At 51.4% G+C, this 17,263-nt stretch overlaps 1 protein-coding gene across 1 annotated transcript; it reads right to left on the bottom strand.

Moving 5' to 3' along the window:
- Positions 1 to 6,441: 6,441 nt before the first annotated feature.
- On the bottom strand, positions 6,442 to 16,634 carry LOC146349176 (olfactory receptor 52P1-like). Its single transcript, XM_084842117.1, has 3 exons — positions 16,524 to 16,634; positions 15,229 to 15,332; positions 6,442 to 7,324 (listed from the first exon to the last, which is right to left on the bottom strand). Exons 1-3 carry the CDS (start codon positions 16,632 to 16,634, stop codon positions 6,442 to 6,444), a joined length of 1,098 nt encoding a protein of 365 aa, XP_084698243.1.
- Positions 16,635 to 17,263: the final 629 nt, after the last annotated feature.

Raw genomic sequence — 17,263 nt, 5'->3', positions numbered from 1 at the left:
TCAAACAACGGCTTGCTTCGGTCACAGATGACCCGGGAAGTGGTGAAAAAACCAAATCAGGGGTAGGTTACAAGAGGTGGATCTGCACAGGAACATAGGAAGCTACCTTATACCGAGTCAGAACCCCCTCCCCCCAGTCAGTCCGGCCCAGTATCGTTGACACTGACTGGCAGCAATGGATCTCCCTCCTGGAGAGGCCGGGGATTGAGCCTGGGACCTGCCACGTGCCAAGCGGGGGCTCCACCACTGATCCAGGGCCACTACAGTTAGGTGAGGAGAATATTCTTATACTGCGTTTTCTCAGTTTCTGAAATACTATTTCTTGAAATACGAGCACATTCTGGGGAAATCATCTTTATCATATGCCGTTTGGCCAGTTTCCATCTCAGTCTGTGCCCACAACCTGTCTTCTCAAAGGGCCTGAAATAGGTAAACATTCCTGTACATTGGCATCAGCGGGGCACTGCTGGTTAGAAGGCAATAAGAAGCCAGCGCCCGGTGCGTGCTCCGTTGCCCCCTGTGCGCTGACCCATGGGACAGTCTTCTTGGCTGGGTAAGCTTGCTGAACAAAACTATTTTGACAAACAAACAAAAAGCAACAGGAAGCTTGTTAGTCCATAAGAAAAACTCCAAAACCCATGGCTGGGCAATGCCTTGATTAGGACCACCCAGAAGGCACAGAATGGTGAGCAATCTTTCGAGTTCCCCAGAAGTCCTCTTCAGGTGGGGTGTTGAGCAAAGGAGGAGGAGGAGGAAGAAAACAAAATCAGGCTGGAAGGTGAAGGCACAAAGTCTGCATTTGGTGGCAGTCTCAAGTGCTGGAGGAGTGCAGATGTGCAGTGCAATCCTGCGCATGTTTACTCGGAAGTAAGCCCCAGAGCGTTCAGTGGTGCCTACTTCCAGGAAAGTGGGCATAGTACTGCAGCCTTAATTGGATCAGGCAGAATTTGGCCAATACCATAGGTCGGGGGAGGGCAGACCTCAAGCTTGTGGGGTCTCCTGTTTTACTAGAGCCCCCAGATCCACCAACTGGTGCAGAAGGTATATACGTACTTGGAACTCAGGAACAGGGCGCCTCTGAGCAGCTGTTGAGACTGGGAATTCATTTTGCGTTTCAGAGCTGAGCTGAGCCCACAGTCCTTCCACACAAACGTCCATTCCTGGCTACCCCAAGCTGTTTTCATTTTAGCAGTCTAATTTGGAAAGGGGTAAGTGGCAGAAAGCGCTGTTTTGTTGTAGCTATTGTTAGAACAATAGGAATTCAGAAATCCTTGCTGTTCTATTGCTCATCACCCAGAGATCTACCAGTCACTCCCGAACTACCTTCTGCCGATCCCTGCTGTAGGTTATAACAACCTCACACCCTCCTTGACCTGTAGAGACAGAGATTCAATCCAGACCCCAAAGCTGAGTGCACATTTAAGACTCTCGGGGGGGGGGGGTGTTTCCACACTATTGCCTTCACTTTTTTTCCAACTTCGTTGTGCTGTTTCCCCAAGCACATTTTCTCTCGCACGTGTTTCCATGTCCCGAAAGGACCTGGTCTATCATCGTTGTACCCTGATGGTCTGCACTATTTCCATGGAGCCCTAATTGAGTTATTCTCTTGATAGCTGGGTGGGACCTTTTTGGAGTGGGTTGGGTCTGCTTACCCCATCTGTTTTCCCACCTCCTCCTCTTCCCGATTCCCCCCTCCCTCGCCCCCTCTGCCCCGCTGAAGTTTTCTGCTCTGGCCAGTCTCCTCCTTGCCTTCCCAGCCCTTTTGTTTTGCTTTAGAGAAGGAGTGAAAAATCAAAGTGCTGTGTCTGGAGCATCCCCCCACCCCCGCTTTAAACCTTCCTTGTTGCCCCTAAAATGGAGATTAAAACCACAATTGTGCATTAACAAAGGGGCAGAAATCCAAAGCGCTGTGTCTGGAGCACCCCCCGCCCCACTTTAAACCTTCCTTGTTGCCCCTGAAACAGGGATTTAGAGCACAATTGTGCATTAATGAAGTGGCGAAAAATCAAAGCGCTGTGTATGGAGCATCCCACACCCCTTTATTCTTTCTTGCCCCTAAAACAGGTGCTTATGTGTGCATCTTTTCATCTCTGTCTGACTGCTCCCTCCAGGATCATCTCCCCCTCTCCTTCACACAACTTCAGTGTTCCCACCACCTCAGCCAAGTTTCCAGGACAACAGAAGGAGAAGCTAATAGAGGAGTACAGGATTTTTAAAAAGGCTTTCCCTTCTCCTCCCCCCTTTCTCCTTTCCCCTGAATGTCCAGAAGCACCTGCATTTCAAGAGCAAGCCTCATTGAGCACAATGGGAGTCACTTCCGAGTAGACACACATATGCTTATGCTGGGAAAGGGGGGAGAACACAAAGAGGGAAACCAGCCCCCATTTTAACCCAGAGGTCCTCATTGACCACAATGGGAGTTACGTCTGACAAGACAGTAATGGGTTTGTTGTGGGAAACAGAGTGAAACCAGCCCCCATTTTAATGCAGGATCTCATTTGGAAGCGATGAGGGACTTATGTCCTAAGGCAATAGCCACTGGGCTTTAATGTGTGCCATTTCAACTGAGGGGGAATCTCAGCCTCATCCACAGCAATGGGAGTTACTTCTGAGGCGACACTAATGGGTTTGTGGTGAGAAAGAGAGCAAAACCAGCCCCTATTTTAACGCACAGGATCTCTATTTGGAAGCTGTGAATGAGTTACGTCCTGAGGCAATGGAACGAAGCCACCAGATCACACTTAATCACATTTCAAGAACTGAGGGCTTTGATATGTGCCATGTCAATTGAGGGGCTTCTCTGTCATTTCTGTGGCCATTGAGAGAGCAAGCCTCATTCAGCACAATGGGAGACACACACACACACACACACACACACACACGGGCTCATGGGCTGTGTTCTAGTGCTTATTTTCAATGTTGGTCCCTCAGCATCCTGCTCCAAAACAGCAATGAAACGTCCGGAAAACAGGGAGGGAAAGGGTGGGGTCACTGAGGTCAGAGCGACACCCCCACAAAGGCTACACGCCCCGTGGGCAGGACTATGATACTAGATTTAGAGAAAGGCGGCTGAGGGGAGACAGGATAGAGGTGTACAGAACTATGCCTGGTGTGGAGAAGTGCATAGGGAGACATTTTTTCCCCCTCTCTCATAGTACTATGAGAGTAGTACTATCTACTCTCCCATAGTACTCTCATAGTACTAGAACCCAACAGGGTCCTCCCATGAAGCCGATGGGTGGGAGATTCAGGACAGACAGAAGGAAGGACCTCTTCGCACAGCGTGTAGTTAAACTATGGAATTCACTACCACAAGATGTGGTGATGGCCACCAATTTGGATGGCTTTAAAAGGGGGTTGAACAAATCCTTGGAGGAGGAGAAGGCTATCGATGGTTACTAGTCCTGATGGCGATATGTTACCTCCAGTGTCAGAGGCAGTGAGCCTATGTACACCAGTGGCTGGGGACATGGGGTGTGTGTGCTGTGCACTCATGTCCTGCTTGTGGGTTTCCTGTGGGCAGCTGGTTGGCTGCTGTGTGAACAGAATGCTGGACTAGATGGACCCTGGGTCTGATCCAGCCTTGGGGCTCTTCTTATGTTCTTATGATCCTTGATAGGCAATCCGTCTGCAAGGGGGAGTGCCTGAGTGACTCTTTTGTTGATAACTCCAGGCTACATGGTCAAGGCCCATCAAGATCGAGGAAAGGGCATACCCACGCACGCAAGGAGTTCCAGGCCACCACTTTCGCACTGGCAACTCCACGCTCCATGAGTTCTGGCGGAGGGAAGTCCAAAAGTCGTAGATCAAACCCAGCCTGCCAGTACTGAGCTGACTGCAAACACAGACACACAATCCACAGCAACTGGAGCTCAAGTCCATGAAAAGCCTCACAGCACTTTTCATGGCAAGTCCTTAACAATCCAGAGTTCCAGTCCAGGTGCAGAGGGCCTCCAAAAGCCCAGGCGATGATGGATCCAACAGAGAAGGCTTCGGGCAATGAAGGCGAGACGTTCCTGCAAAGGCTCCTCGCCTTTGCATCGGCTTAACAGGGAAGGCGTGACTGCAGGACCCCGCTCCGGATCCCTTGGCAGACGACGGCCCGTAGCCTTCCGGCCAGGCCCCCGTCTGCACAGGGCGGCACCGCTCAGCCCTCCAGCAGCGACGCTTCAGCCTGGGCAGCCCTTCTGCACCCCCCCCCCACCTCTGCCAGGTCCTTACGGACAGGTCCCAGCCTCCCTCCTGCCAAGGCCGGACCAGCAGGTGGAGGGGAGTCAGGCGACCCCCTGGCTCTGCTCGGACAACACTGACGGAGTGACGCTCACACACACTCTGGCGTTCCAGAAACTGAATAGGCCCCAGCCCTTCCCAGTGACTTCCAATCAAATCCTGGCTATAGCCTCCAAGGCCCTGACAAGTACCAGCCAAAAATCCTGGACAACTGGCTCAACCATAAAACAGGTTGGCACTGTGTACTACTTTACAGAGGACACTCCTCTCTTCGAGGGCATCCCCCATCGGAAGGGCTGTCCAGCGAAAAGGTCAAGCACCATCGAAGGGAGAGTGCAGGGGCCTCAAGCTGCCCACCCACACTCGGCGCTGGGACAGCAGGCTGAGCAGCACACAGCCCACCTGGCCAGCCTTCCCCACTACGGCGTGTTTCCATTCACATTGGAGTAATCACCTCTGCATTTGCATCTGTGTGGATAAATTAACACGTGCACATTTTTATGCACATCTGTCTCATAGAATCATAGAACAGTATGGTTGGAAGGGGCCCAAGCCCCTGCTCAATGCAGGAATCCAAGTCAGAGCATCCCTGACAGATGGCTGTCCAGCCTCGTCTTGAACGCCTCCAGTGTGGGAGAGCCCACCACAGCCAATTCCCACCTAGGGAATTGGCTCCATTGTCGTACTGCTCTTACAGTCAAGAAGTTTCTCCTGATGTGCAGCCAGAATCTGGCTTCCTGTAACTTGAGCCTAAGTTAACTGTAAGTTAGCCTAAGTTAACTGTTCAAGTTAACTGTAACTTGAAGGATGCAGACAAACTGGAGAGGGTTCAGAGGAGGGCAACAAAGATGATCAGGGGACTGGACACAAAGCCCTATGAAGAGAGACTGAAAGAACTGGGCATGTTTAGCCTTGAGAAGAGAAGACTGAGGGGAGATATGATAGCACTCTTCAAGTACTTGAAAGGTTGTCACAGAGAAGAAGGCCAGGATCTCTTCTTGATCATCCCAGAGTGCAGGACACGGAATAATGGGCTCAAGTTACAGGAAGCCAGATTCCGGCTGAACATCAGGAAAAACTTCCTGAGTGTCAGAGCAATACGGCAATGGAACCAATTACCTGGGGAGGTGGTGGGCTCTCCCACACTGGAGGCCTTTAAGACGAGGCTGGACAGCCATTTGTCAGGGATGCTCTGACTTGGATTCCTGCATTGAGCAGGGGGTTGGACTCGATGGCCTTGTAGGCCCCTTCCAACCCTACTATTCTATGATTCTATGATTCTATGATTCTATCTGTCAGGGATGCTCTGACATGGATTCCTGCATTGAGCAGGGGGTTGGACTCGATGGCCTTGTGGGCCATCCCAACCCTACTGTTCTATGATTCTATGAGCCCATTATTCTGTGTCCTGCACTCTGGGATGATCAAGAAGAGATCCTGGCCCTCCTCTCTGGGACAACCTTTCAAGTACTTGAAGAGTGCTATCAGATTCCAGGGCTATCAGATTCTTGGGTTCTAGTACTATGGGGGGGGGGGAAATGTCTCCCTATGCACTTCTCCACACCAGGCATAGTTCTGTACACCTCTATCCTGTCTCCCCTCAGCCACCTTTCTCTAAGCTTAATGCTCTCAGACGTTGCCAGCTTTCCTGATGGGGCGTTGCTCCAACCCCTTTTTTGCACTTGGGAAGCACGCCCAGCTATGGGGTGGAGAACGCCAGGGAACAGACCCTCGCCTCACTTGAGCCTGACAACCAGCACACTCTCATTGCCAAGTCTTGCTTCTCTCTTTAGGTTTGCGGGGGGGGGGGCTCCCACATTTCTCACTGTCCTGTGCTCCTCATAATTGAACTGTTCATTAAGGTAATGGGGAGATTCTAAGTTTGGGTTCAGTTCTGGTTCATGGGGGTGGGGGTCACAGAACCTCTCTGGATTATTGCTCCATCCTGATCCAAATCTCCATTATTGGAAACGACACCCCTGTTGAAGCATTCCAAAAAGGCAGCAACCTTTCAAGCATAACAAGTTCGTGATGTTCTTGAGCCCTGGCTGTGTTCAAGATCTCAGGTGGCCAAAAACATGGCACCCCCTCCCCAAATGCTCTCAGCTGTTGGACAAAGAGCCCTGTATTGGAAGTGATGCCCTTTCTCCATTCACACTGAAGAGTTCTCAGTGAGCCCAAGCATCATCAGTTCTTCCTGCAGAACAGGCCCTAGAGCACCCTGTCCCAGATCTTCTTTGTCCGCATGCCATAGATGATGGGGTTCAGAGTGGGTGGGATCACCAGGTAGACATTGGCAATCAGAATGTGGATGGAATGGGGGACGTTGTGGCCAAAACGGTGGGTGAGGAAGGAGAAGACTGCTGTTGTGTAGAAGACGAGGATGACACAGATGTGGGAGCTGCAGGTGCCCAGGGCCTTGAGGATGGCCTCCTTGGAAGGCAGGCGGCAGACTGTGCGCAGGATCAGGCTGTAGGGGAGGCTGATGAAGCACACATCAAAGCCTCCAATGAGGAAAGCCAGGCTGAGGCTGTAGCCCCCGCCGGCTGCGGTGTCCGCACAGGCGAGCTTGACCAGGGCCATGAACTTGCAGTAGCTGTGGGCAATGACCTTGGACTTGCAGAACGGGAGCCATCCCACCAGGAATGGATGGGGGAAGAAGAGCACCACGCCCCTGGCCACCACAGCCAGCCCCACCTTGGCAGTCACGGTGTTGGTCAGGACAGTAGCGTGGTGCAGCAGGTGACAAATGGCCACGTAGTGGTCGTACGCCATGGCCAGGAAGAAGCCGGACTCCATGGCCATGAAAGCATGGATGAAGAACATCTGGGCCAGGCAGGCGCTGAAGCTGATGTGCTGCATGCCAAACCAGAAGATGGCCAGCAGCTTGGGCAGGGTAGAGGATGAGAGCACCAGGTCGGTGAGGGACAGCATGGCCAGGAAGAGGTACATGGGCTCATGCAGGCTGGGCTCCATCTTGACCATGAGCAGGAGGGAGACATTTCCCAGCAGAGCCATGAAATACATGGAGCAGAAGGGGATGGAGAGCCAGACGTGCATGGGCTCCAGCCCCGGGATGCCCAGAAGGCTGAAGCTGCCAGAAGAGCTGGCCGTGGTGTTTGCAGGGCCAGACATGAAGACTCATGGCAGCTGGTATGGTCAGTGGCACAGCTAGATCAGCCAAGAAGGAGCCCCTCGGCAGAAACAAAGGACAGGTTAGGATCACGGTTTGGTGGGAGAGGGTTTTGTTAAAATGTGGACTTCCCCACGATCTAACCTGCAGCCACACAGTAGGATTTTATTTCCACTTTAAACCTAGGAAGAAACCTGTCTGGCTGTCAGTCAGAGCTCTCCATTTGTCAGCCTGCTAAGTGATCTGTCTTCTTTCTTCCTCCGAACCACATCCCATGTTTATATGCTAGCAGAATAAACCTTTTCTCTGCAGCGCCAAATAGCTGAATTGGCTTCCTGGGGTGGGTGAAGGGAAGAGCTCTCTGCGTCGCTAGAGCTCCTTCCTGCCTGCCTGCCTGCCTGCCTGCTTCTCCACATGCCCATCTTCACTGAACATTCATGGGTTGTTGCGTATGTACCAAATAGGGTTGTTGCTTTCCTGAGTCTAACATTTATGGTGACAGTAAACAAAACCTTTCCTCTTATAGAGAACTAAGCGTCACAGAAGAGTGTTGTGAAAATGGAAAGACCACAGATGCAAATAGCAGCTGATGCACACTGAAGATGTCTCCTGCGGGGTGCTGGGGGATCTTCACAACAGCAGAATGAGAAGTGCATTAGGGCATTACCTGGATTTTCATGGCATCAGCTTTGGGCTGTCAGGGACACATGAAGCAAGATAAGCCCAGTGGACCCTACCTTTAAAATCTGGTTTTCAGCACTTGAAAGGAACATACTTCCAGGGGGGGGGGAGCAGAACTGAATGTCATCAAACTGGCAGGGGCTGCTCAACTAATGAGAGGCTTGCCCCCCCCGTCCAGGCTCCCTGCTGCTACTGCATTATGAATGGAGAGCAACTACTTTCTCCATGTGTGCAGATTTCCCTGAAGAAATCAAAATCCCCAGTTCTCCAGTGCAGCATCTGAAGGCTCCGGAGAGCTTCCCACCCCACCCCACCCCACCCCAATTGCGCTGCACCCCAGCAATCTGCTGTGGAGTTATTGCTCCCACCCCATTTCCCCCCATGTGTGCACTTTTGTCTATTGCTTCCAACCCCCCTTCCAACCCCTCCTTTCTCCCTTCTCCTTCTCCCTACTCACAATGAGAAGCTCCCGCAAACCCAAAAGATTGTTACTGTGATAAATCAATAAAGCGGAGAAGGGACTTTACATAACAACAGAGAAATGACTTTACAGCAGAGAAACTACAGGACATCAAAGAAGCACAATATCAGAGAAGTGAAAGAGCACTTTAGGGGGAGTTACTAAAGTTACCCTTTAACCCTTTCACTGCAGGGCAGCAAGATTTATTTCTTAGTTCTGAGTAAACATGTAAACTGAGTAAACTTCTGAGTAAAGCACAGAAGGGGGGATATGTTAAAGATTAAAAGCAGGCTATCTAAAGTGATTGAGTGACCCCACTATTGCAGTAATGTGAGGGATCGCTGCTGCGCTCCTGGGGATTTTCTCAATGGGGATGGGAAAAACTTCTTCCATTGGGGAAACAAGAGGGAATGGGGCATCCGACCCCCTTGACCACGTCACTGCCAAGTCACAGAGGCATGGCCAGGATTTAATGCAGGGAGGACATGGCACACTGTGGTAAAACTGCCAGGGGGCCGCTTTCAGTAAAAAAGTCAGAGTAAAAGGAGTTTCAGAAAATGCGGCTTTTCAAGAGGGGAGCGGCTGGTGGGCAGTGGATGGGTGACAGCGCCCTCTGTCCCGAGCGGCTCTCACTGTGCACTACGGGGCTCCTGAAGATGGCCCCTGGTCTGTCCTGGAGCTCTAGAGCCCGGACCAGCAACAGGAGCAGGTGGTGCCTTCGTGGAGGCATTGCATGGAATAGGTTTCACTGCAGAGCAACAGGGGGGTGGGGGTTCTCTGTCCTGGGCTAGAAAGGCCTCAGATTCAGGGACTTCCTACTGAGGAGGTGAGGAGCGGATTCTACTGACATGCTGTCTGGGACACGCAAGGACAGAGCCCAAGCCCCAGCCTCCCCAATGCCCCGACATCCCACTTAGAGGCACTTTGCCTTTAGCACAACTCTCTCTGTGGTGGGTACACCAGTGCTGCCCCAGGACATATAGCATCCGGCATCAAGGGGAGACTTGTGTCTCCAGACAGTGGGGCCATGATGGGGAGCTGCTGCAAACTGGAGCTCCCTCCCACCCCCACAGGATGCCAAATCCATGGCCTGTCCTCAAAAGTGATGCAGCCTCTCCCCCCGCCCCGCCCCACCCTGCCCCGGTCAGTTTCTGAAGAAGGGCGGCAGCTTGGCTTCAGAGCAGCCAAGGATGGCCTCCCTCCGCAGCTCCTTGACACGCTGTGCTTCACTGCACAGAAAGTGAGTCCCTCTCTCTTGCTTTCCTGACATGCCATCTGCTCATCGATGGCTCCAGCTGGAAGGACCCTCTGGTGGGAATGGATGGCACCAATTTCTCCTGGGCCAGACTCGGGGGCGGGGGGAGCTGCTATGAGTGCAACCTCCCTGGAAAGGCACAGGTAAGACAGGGCAACCCATTCAGCTGGAAATCTGGTCCAGCAACAAGAGCAGCCCCTTCATGGATCACTGCCTGCCTTGCTGTGGCGAAGGGGCTTGCGTAACTCAGTGAAGCCATAAGCTATGCCGTGCAGGGCCACCCAAGACGCACAGGTCATGGCAGAGAGTTCTGACAAAATGTGGTCCACTGGAGAAGGAAATGGCAACCCACTCCAGTATTCTTGCCAAGAAAACCCCATGGAACGTATCACAAGGCTAAAAGAGATGACGCCGGAAGATGAGCCCCTCAGGTCGGAAGGTGTCCAATATACTACTGGGGAAGAGCAGAGGGGATTTCCAAGTAGCGCCAGAAAGAGTGAAGCGGCTGGGCCAAAGCCGAAAGGACACTCAGCTGTGGATGTGTCTGGTGGTGAAAAGAAGGTCCGATGCTGTAAAGAACAATATTGTTTAGGAACCTGGAATGTCAGATCAATGAATCAAGGTAAGCTGGAGGTGGTCAAACGTGAGATGGCAAGATTGAACATTGACATCTTGGGAATCAGCGAACTAAAATGGACAGGCATGGGCGAATTTAAGTCAGGTGACCATGGTATCTACTACTGTGGGCAAGAATCCCTTTGAAGAAATGGAGTAGCACTCATAGTCAACAAAAGGGTGGGAAAAGCAGTACTGGGGTACAATCTCAAAAATGACAGAATGATCGCAGTACAAATCCAAGGCAAACCATTCAACATCACAGTAATTCAAGTCTATGCCCCAACCACTGATGCCGAAGAAGCTGAGGTTGATCGGTTCTATGAAGACCTACAACACCTTCAAGAACTAACACCAAAAAAAGATGTCCTTTCATCATAGGGGATCGGAATGCTAAAGCAGGAAGTCAAGAAATCACCGGGATAACAGGCAGGCATGGCCTTGGTGTAGAAAATGAAGCAGGACAAAGGCAAATAGAGTTTTGCCAAGAGAACACGCTGATCATAGCAAACACTCTTTTCCAACAGCACGGGAGGTGACTCATAGAATCATAGAATAGAATCATAGAATAGTAGGGTTGGAAGGGGCCTACAAGGCCATCGAATCCAACCTGCTGCTCAATGCAGGAATCCAAGGCAGAGCATCCCTGACAAATGGCTGTCCAGCCTCATCTTGAATGCCTCCAGTGTGGGAGAGCCCACCACCTCCTTCGGGAATTGGTTCCACTGTCGTACTGCTCTAACAGTCAGGAAGTTTTTCCTGATGTTCAGCCGGAATCTGGCTTCCTGTCACTTGAGCCCATGATTCCGTGTCCTGCACTCTGGGATGATCAAGAAGAGATCCTGGCATTCTTCTCTGTGACAACCTTTCAAATACTTGAAAAGTGCTATCCTATCTCCCCTCAGTCTTCTCTTCTCAAGGCTAAACATGCCCAGTTCTTTCAGTCTCTCTTCATAGGGCTTTGTTTCCAGTCCCCTGATCATCTTTGTTGCCCTCCTCTGAACCCTCTCCAGTTTGTCTGCATCCTTCATAAAGTGTGGTGCCCAGAACTGGACACAGTATTCCAGATGAGGCCTAACCAGTGCTGAGTAGAGGGGAACTAGTACTTCCCGGGTTATGGAAGCTATGCTTCTATTAATGCAGCCCAAAATAGCGTTTGCCTTTTTTGCAGCCACATCACATTGTTGGCTCATATTCAGCTTGTGATCGACAACAATTCCAAGATCCTTCTCGCTTGTAGCGTTGTTGAGCCATGTACCCCCCATCTTGTAACTGTGCATTTGGGTTCTTTTTCCTAGGTGCAGAACTTGGCATTTATCCCTATTAAATATCATTCTGTTGTTTTCTGCCCAGCGCTCCAGTCTATCCAGATCACTTTGAATTTTGTTTCTGTCTTCCAAAGTATCAGCTATCCCGCCCAATTTGGTGACATCTGCAAATTGGATCAGCATTCCCTGCACCTCTTCCTCCAAGTCATTCATTAAAAAGTTGAAGAGCACTGGGCCCAGGACTGAGCCCTGCGGTACCCCACTCGTTACCTCTCCCCAGTTTGAGAAGGTCCCATTGATAAGCACTCTTTGAGTCCGATTCTGTAGCCAACTGTGGATCCACCGGATCGTTGTTTCATCTCGCCCACTTTGAGCTAGTTTACTCATCAGGATAACATGAGGCACTTTGTCAAAAGCTTTGCTGAAGCTGAGGTATATGATGTCTACAGCATTCCCACGGTCCAAAAGGGAGGTGACTTGATCCAAAAATGAGATCAGATTTGTCTGGCAGGACTTGTTTTTGACAAATCCATGTTGGCTTTGAGGAATCACGGCATTGTTTTCAAGGTGCTTCCAGATGGATTGCTTTATCATCTGCTCCAGTATTTTCCCAGGGATTGATGTCAGACTGACTGATCTGTAGTTCCCAGGTTCCTCCTTTTTACCCTTTTTGAAGATAGGGACAACATTAGCCCTCCTCCAGTCATCTGGCACTTCCCCCGTCCTCCATGATTTCTCAGAGAGAATAGACAGCGGTTCTGAGAGTTCTTCTGCCTGTTCCTTTATGACTCTAGGATGCAGTTCATCTGGCCCCGGAGATATGAACTCATTCAAAGTAATGAGGTGTTCCTTGACCATATGCCTGTCGATCTCAAGCTGCAATCCTGCCCCTTCAGCCTGTACTTCGCCTTTGCCAGGGGGGTCATAGACCCTCTTTTGGGAGAAGACTGAGCCAAAGTAGGAATTGAGCACCTCTGCCTTTTCTTTGTCATCTGTTATAGTTTTCCCATCCTTATTTAATAGCTGAACAACCATTTCTTTCCTCTGCCTTTTACTATGCAGAGTAAAACTCTACACATGGACATCACCAGATGGTCAATATTGAAATCAGATTGATTATGTACTTTGCAGCCAAAGATGTAGAAGCTCTACACAGTCAGTAAAAACAAGACCTGGAGCTGACTGTGGCTCAGATCATGAGCTTCTTGTTGCAATATTTTGGCTTAAATTGAAGAACGTAGGGAAAACCACTAAACCATTCAGGTATGACCTCAATCATATCCCTTATGAATATACAGTGGGGGTGATTAATATATTTACGGGATTAGATCTGATAGACAGAGTGCCTGAGGAACTATGGACGGAGGTCCGTAACATTGTTCAGGAGGCAGCAACTCAATCCATCCCCAAGAAAAAGAAATGCAAGAAAGCCAAGTGGCTGTCTGATGAGGCTTTACAAGTAGCTGAGGAAAGAAGGGAAGTGAAAAGCAAGGGAGAAAGGGGAAGATATACCCAACTGAATGCAGAGTTCCAGAGAATAGCAAGGAGAGACAAGAAGGCCTTCTTAAATGAACAATGCAAAGAAATCGAGGAAAACAACAGAATGGGAAAGACTAGAGATCTCTTCAAGAAAATCAGAGATATCAAGGGAACATTTTGTGCAAAGACGGGCATGATAAAGGACAAAGAAGGCAGGGACCTAACAGAAGCAGGTGAGATTAAGAAGAGGTGGAAAGAATACATAGAAGAACTATACAAGAAAGATCTGAATGTCCCTGATAGCCATGATAGTGCGGTCACTGAATTTGAGCCGGACATCCTCGAGAGTGAAGTCAAGTGGGCCTTAGGAAGCATTAGTAACAACAAAGCTAGCGGAGATGACAGTATTCCAGCTGAGCTATTTAAAATCCTAAAAGATGATGCTGTTAAAGTGCTGTACTCAATATGCCAACAAATTTGGAACACTCAACAGTGGCCACAAGACTGGAAGAGGTCAGTTTACATTCCAATTCCAAAGAAGGGCAACGCCAAAGAGTGTTCAAACTACCGCACAATTGCGCTCATTTCACATGCCAGCAAGGTGATGCTCAAAATCCTACAAGCTAGGCTTCAGCAGTATGCGAACCGAGAACTACCGGAAGTACAAGCTGGGTTTTGAAGAGGCAGAGGAACTAGAGATCAAATCGCCAACATTCACTGGATCATGGAAAAAGCAAGAGAATTCCAGAAAAACGTCTATTTCTGCTTCATTAACTACGCTAAAGCTTTTGACTGTGTGGATCACAACAAACTGTGGCAAATTCTTAAAGATATGGTAGTACCAGACCACCTTACCTGTCTCCTGAGAAACCTGTACGAGGGTCAAGAAGCAACAGTAAGAACCAGACATGGAACAACCAATTGGTTCAAAATTGGGAAAGGAGTACGACAAGGCTGTATATTGTTGCCCTGCTTATTTAATTTATATGCACAGTACATCATGAGAAACGCCGAGTTGGATGAATCACAGGTCGGAATTAAGATTGCCGGAAGAATTATCAACAACCTCAGATACGCAGACGATACCACCCTAATGGCAGAATGCAAAGAGGATCTAAAGAGCCTCTTGTTGAGGGTGAAAGTGGAGTGTGCAAAAGCTGGTTTGAAACTCCACATTAAAAAAATGAAGATCATGGGATCTGGCCCCATCACTTCCTGGCATATAGAAGGGGAAGAAATGGAAGCAGTGACAGATTTTATTTTCTTGAGCTCCAAGATCACCGCAGACGGTGATTGTAGCCATGAAATTAAAAGACGCTTGCTCCTTGGGAGGAAAGCTATGGCACACCTAGGCAGCATAGTAAAAAGCAGAGACATCACCTTGCCGACAAAGGTTTGTATAATCAAAGCTATGGTTTTCCCAGTAGCAACGTATGGCTGTGAGAGCTGGACTATAAGGAAGGCTGAGCACCGAAGAATTGATGCTTTCGAACTGTGGTGCTGGAGAAGACTCTTGCGAGTCCCCTGGACTGCAAGGAGGTCAAATCAGTCCATCCTAAAGGAAATCAACCCTGAGTGCTCATTGGAAGGACAGAGACTGAAGCTGAAGCTGAAATATTTTGGCCACCTAATGCGAAGAGAAAACTCCCTGGAAAAGACCCTGATGCTGGGAAGGATTGAAGGCAGAAGGAGAAGGGGACGGCAGAGGATGAGATGGCTAGATAGCATCACCGATGCAATGAATATGGACTTGAGCATGCTCTGGGAGAGAGCGGAGGACAGGAAGGCCTGGTGTGCTATGGTCCACGGGGTCACGAAGAGTTGGAAGCAACTTAACGACTTGACAACAACAGCAAGAGCAAATCCTGACATTCTGCCCTGGACCAGTGTCAGTCTTACACACAAACACACCTGTCGACACACAGCTTTCCACCCACACCCCTGGCTGAGTCTGTTTTGACAGTCCTGCTGCCCCCACATCTTGCTTCCCTCCTCCCTGAGAATTGCTCACCTCCACCCAGCGACTTGCCTGGGACTGGCACAGATGCAGGACAGGCATTGCCTGCCCATCCCACACGCTCTGTGTGCAGGTCCCCTTGGCCCAGGCGTGCCAGGCTCAACATCCAAGCGGTTTATAGTCAGCCCTGCCCAGTCGCCTCCTCCACCACTCCTCCTCCTCCAGGCCCATCCACGGCCTTGGGGGAGTCTGTCCTGCTCCACACAGACCCAGCTCAAAAGAGCCCCTCAGGAGGGCCGGAAGAGTGCCCCCTCCCTGGGCTTGCCTACCCCCCCCCCACCCGCCCGCCAGCAGAGTGCAGAATGCCAAGCAGGGTCCACGAAGGAGACAATGCTGGCATCCGCTGCCAATGGGAAAGCTGCAGCTCTGGCCCAGTCTCCAAAGCAGAGCGCAGAGCAGGGCCATGCAACAGGCTCTGGTGCTTTTTGTTCATCAGGGAGCTGGGGAACAGGCCCTCCAACCGTACGTGCACTGAAGAAAGCTCTGGGATCATGGAAGCAGCATGGTACAGACCATCGCTCTTTGGCAGGCTGGGAGCCCCAAAGATTCCGCCACTGTGGCACCTTTAGCTCAAAGACACTCTCTCGTTGGCTACATTGCAGGGCTTCCATACTTTGCATATGCCGGAGGCATTCAAGACGAGGCTAGACAGCCACCCGTCAGGGATGCTTCGACTTGGATTCCTGCACTGAGCAAGGCGTTGGATTCGAGGGTCTTCTGGGCCCCCTCCAGCCCTACTGTTCTATGATTCTATGAGCTGTCTGGAATTGGGAGAGAGACCCATTTATTCCCATTGGGACTGGGTTTCTACCAGATGTTTGTCATCCTTGTTCAAAGGCACTATTCCTGGCCATGTTTGCTGATGATGCCAAATTATTTAGGGTGGTTACAACAAAAAGGGATTGCGAAGAGCTCCAAAAGGAGCTCCCCAATAGTGGACATAGAGAAAATGCCATGGGGCGTGGGGCTCCCCAAGTGGGGGAGCCCTCTTGGATACTGACCCACCCTGGCATGAAGGGGGAATCCTTTGGTAAGTGGGTGCTGAAGACCCGTTCTCCATGCCCCCACCCTGCAGTTGGAACTGGGACGGGTCTTAAACATCCACTTACCGAAAGATTCCCCCTTTGTGCTGTGCTGAGTTGGCACCCTAGTGGGCTCCCCAAATTGGGGATCCACTCACACACACCCTGCCACCACCACCACCCCAAAAAACGCATGTCCAGGCAGTTGGCAGGAAGGTTTCCTTTTGGGGCTTGAGTTTTAAAAATCAAGCTGCGAGAGAAAACCTTTCCACTGACTGGTGGGAAAAGGATTTTTGGGATGGAGGGAGGTGAGGGCAGGGGGAGGGGGTGCCCCAGTTGGGGGGCCTTGGGGTTTCCCGCTACCCTGGCAAGGAGGATCCTGCTGGGAAGTGGGTGTTCCAGAGCAGGGTGGAGGAAAGCAGGGGGATCTTCACCAACCCGCTTTGGAACCCCCATAACCAGCCAGTTCCCCATTCGTGCTAGGGTGGGATGTCACCCCAAGCCCACTCTGGGGTGTCCACTCCCCACCCCCACCCCCTTTCCATTTTTTAAAATGCCTTCGTTCGGTTCTTGTGCAAGAGCGGAACAGTGACATAAAAAAGTTGTGTCCCGTTCCTCCGGCGGAGGCGAGGGTGCCCGGCGCGGGGCGCCCCCTCCCCTCCCACCCCTCCCCGCGCCTGGCACGCTCGCCTCCCCCGGAGAGGCAGGGCGCTTTCCCCGCTCCCTGCAGGGAGGGATCTCTCCAGGAGCCTGGCTTCGGAGAGCGGCCGTCTCGGGCAGCTCTCCAGCGCAACGTGGTGCCCGCAGCCGCAACGGAGCCCGCAGCCGGCTCTCCCCGCCTGCAGCCCGGCACGTCTGCGCGACAAAATCAACCGTTCCCGTGGGTGCGAACAGGGACCCGGGAACATCACGGGCAAGTGCGGCCGAGGCTCCCGGCCCCGCCTTTCCCCCCAGACGGGGCCGGGGGCATTAGCAAAAGGGAGCCGCCCCTGCCGGGACCGGCCGGGAAAGGGGCCCGGCCGCAGACATGGTGGCGCCGCCGCCAGGCCCCCTGGCCGCGGCAGGGCCGCAACGCGGGGCAGCTCGCTGCCTGAGGCCTGCCG

Source organism: Heloderma suspectum, chromosome 3, assembly GCF_057233095.1.
Source record: "Heloderma suspectum isolate Gila_16-S chromosome 3, 16-S_ref, whole genome shotgun sequence".
NCBI lineage: Eukaryota > Metazoa > Chordata > Lepidosauria > Squamata > Helodermatidae > Heloderma > Heloderma suspectum.
The sequence above is the reverse complement of the archived record's forward strand: the minus strand, read 5'-3'. Positions and strand labels throughout refer to the sequence as shown.

Coding starts and splice junctions, on each gene's coding strand:
- LOC146349176 (XM_084842117.1), bottom strand. CDS start 16,634: ATGGGGAACTGGCTGGTTATGGGGGTTCCAAAGCGGGTTGGTGAAGAT. Junction 15,333..16,523: donor GCAGGATCCTCCTTGCCAGG/GTAGCGGGAAAC, acceptor TGTGTGGAGCAG/GACAGACTCCCCCAAGGCCG. Junction 7,325..15,228: donor TTGGATGTTGAGCCTGGCAC/GCCTGGGCCAAG, acceptor CTCTTCTGGCAG/CTTCAGCCTTCTGGGCATCC.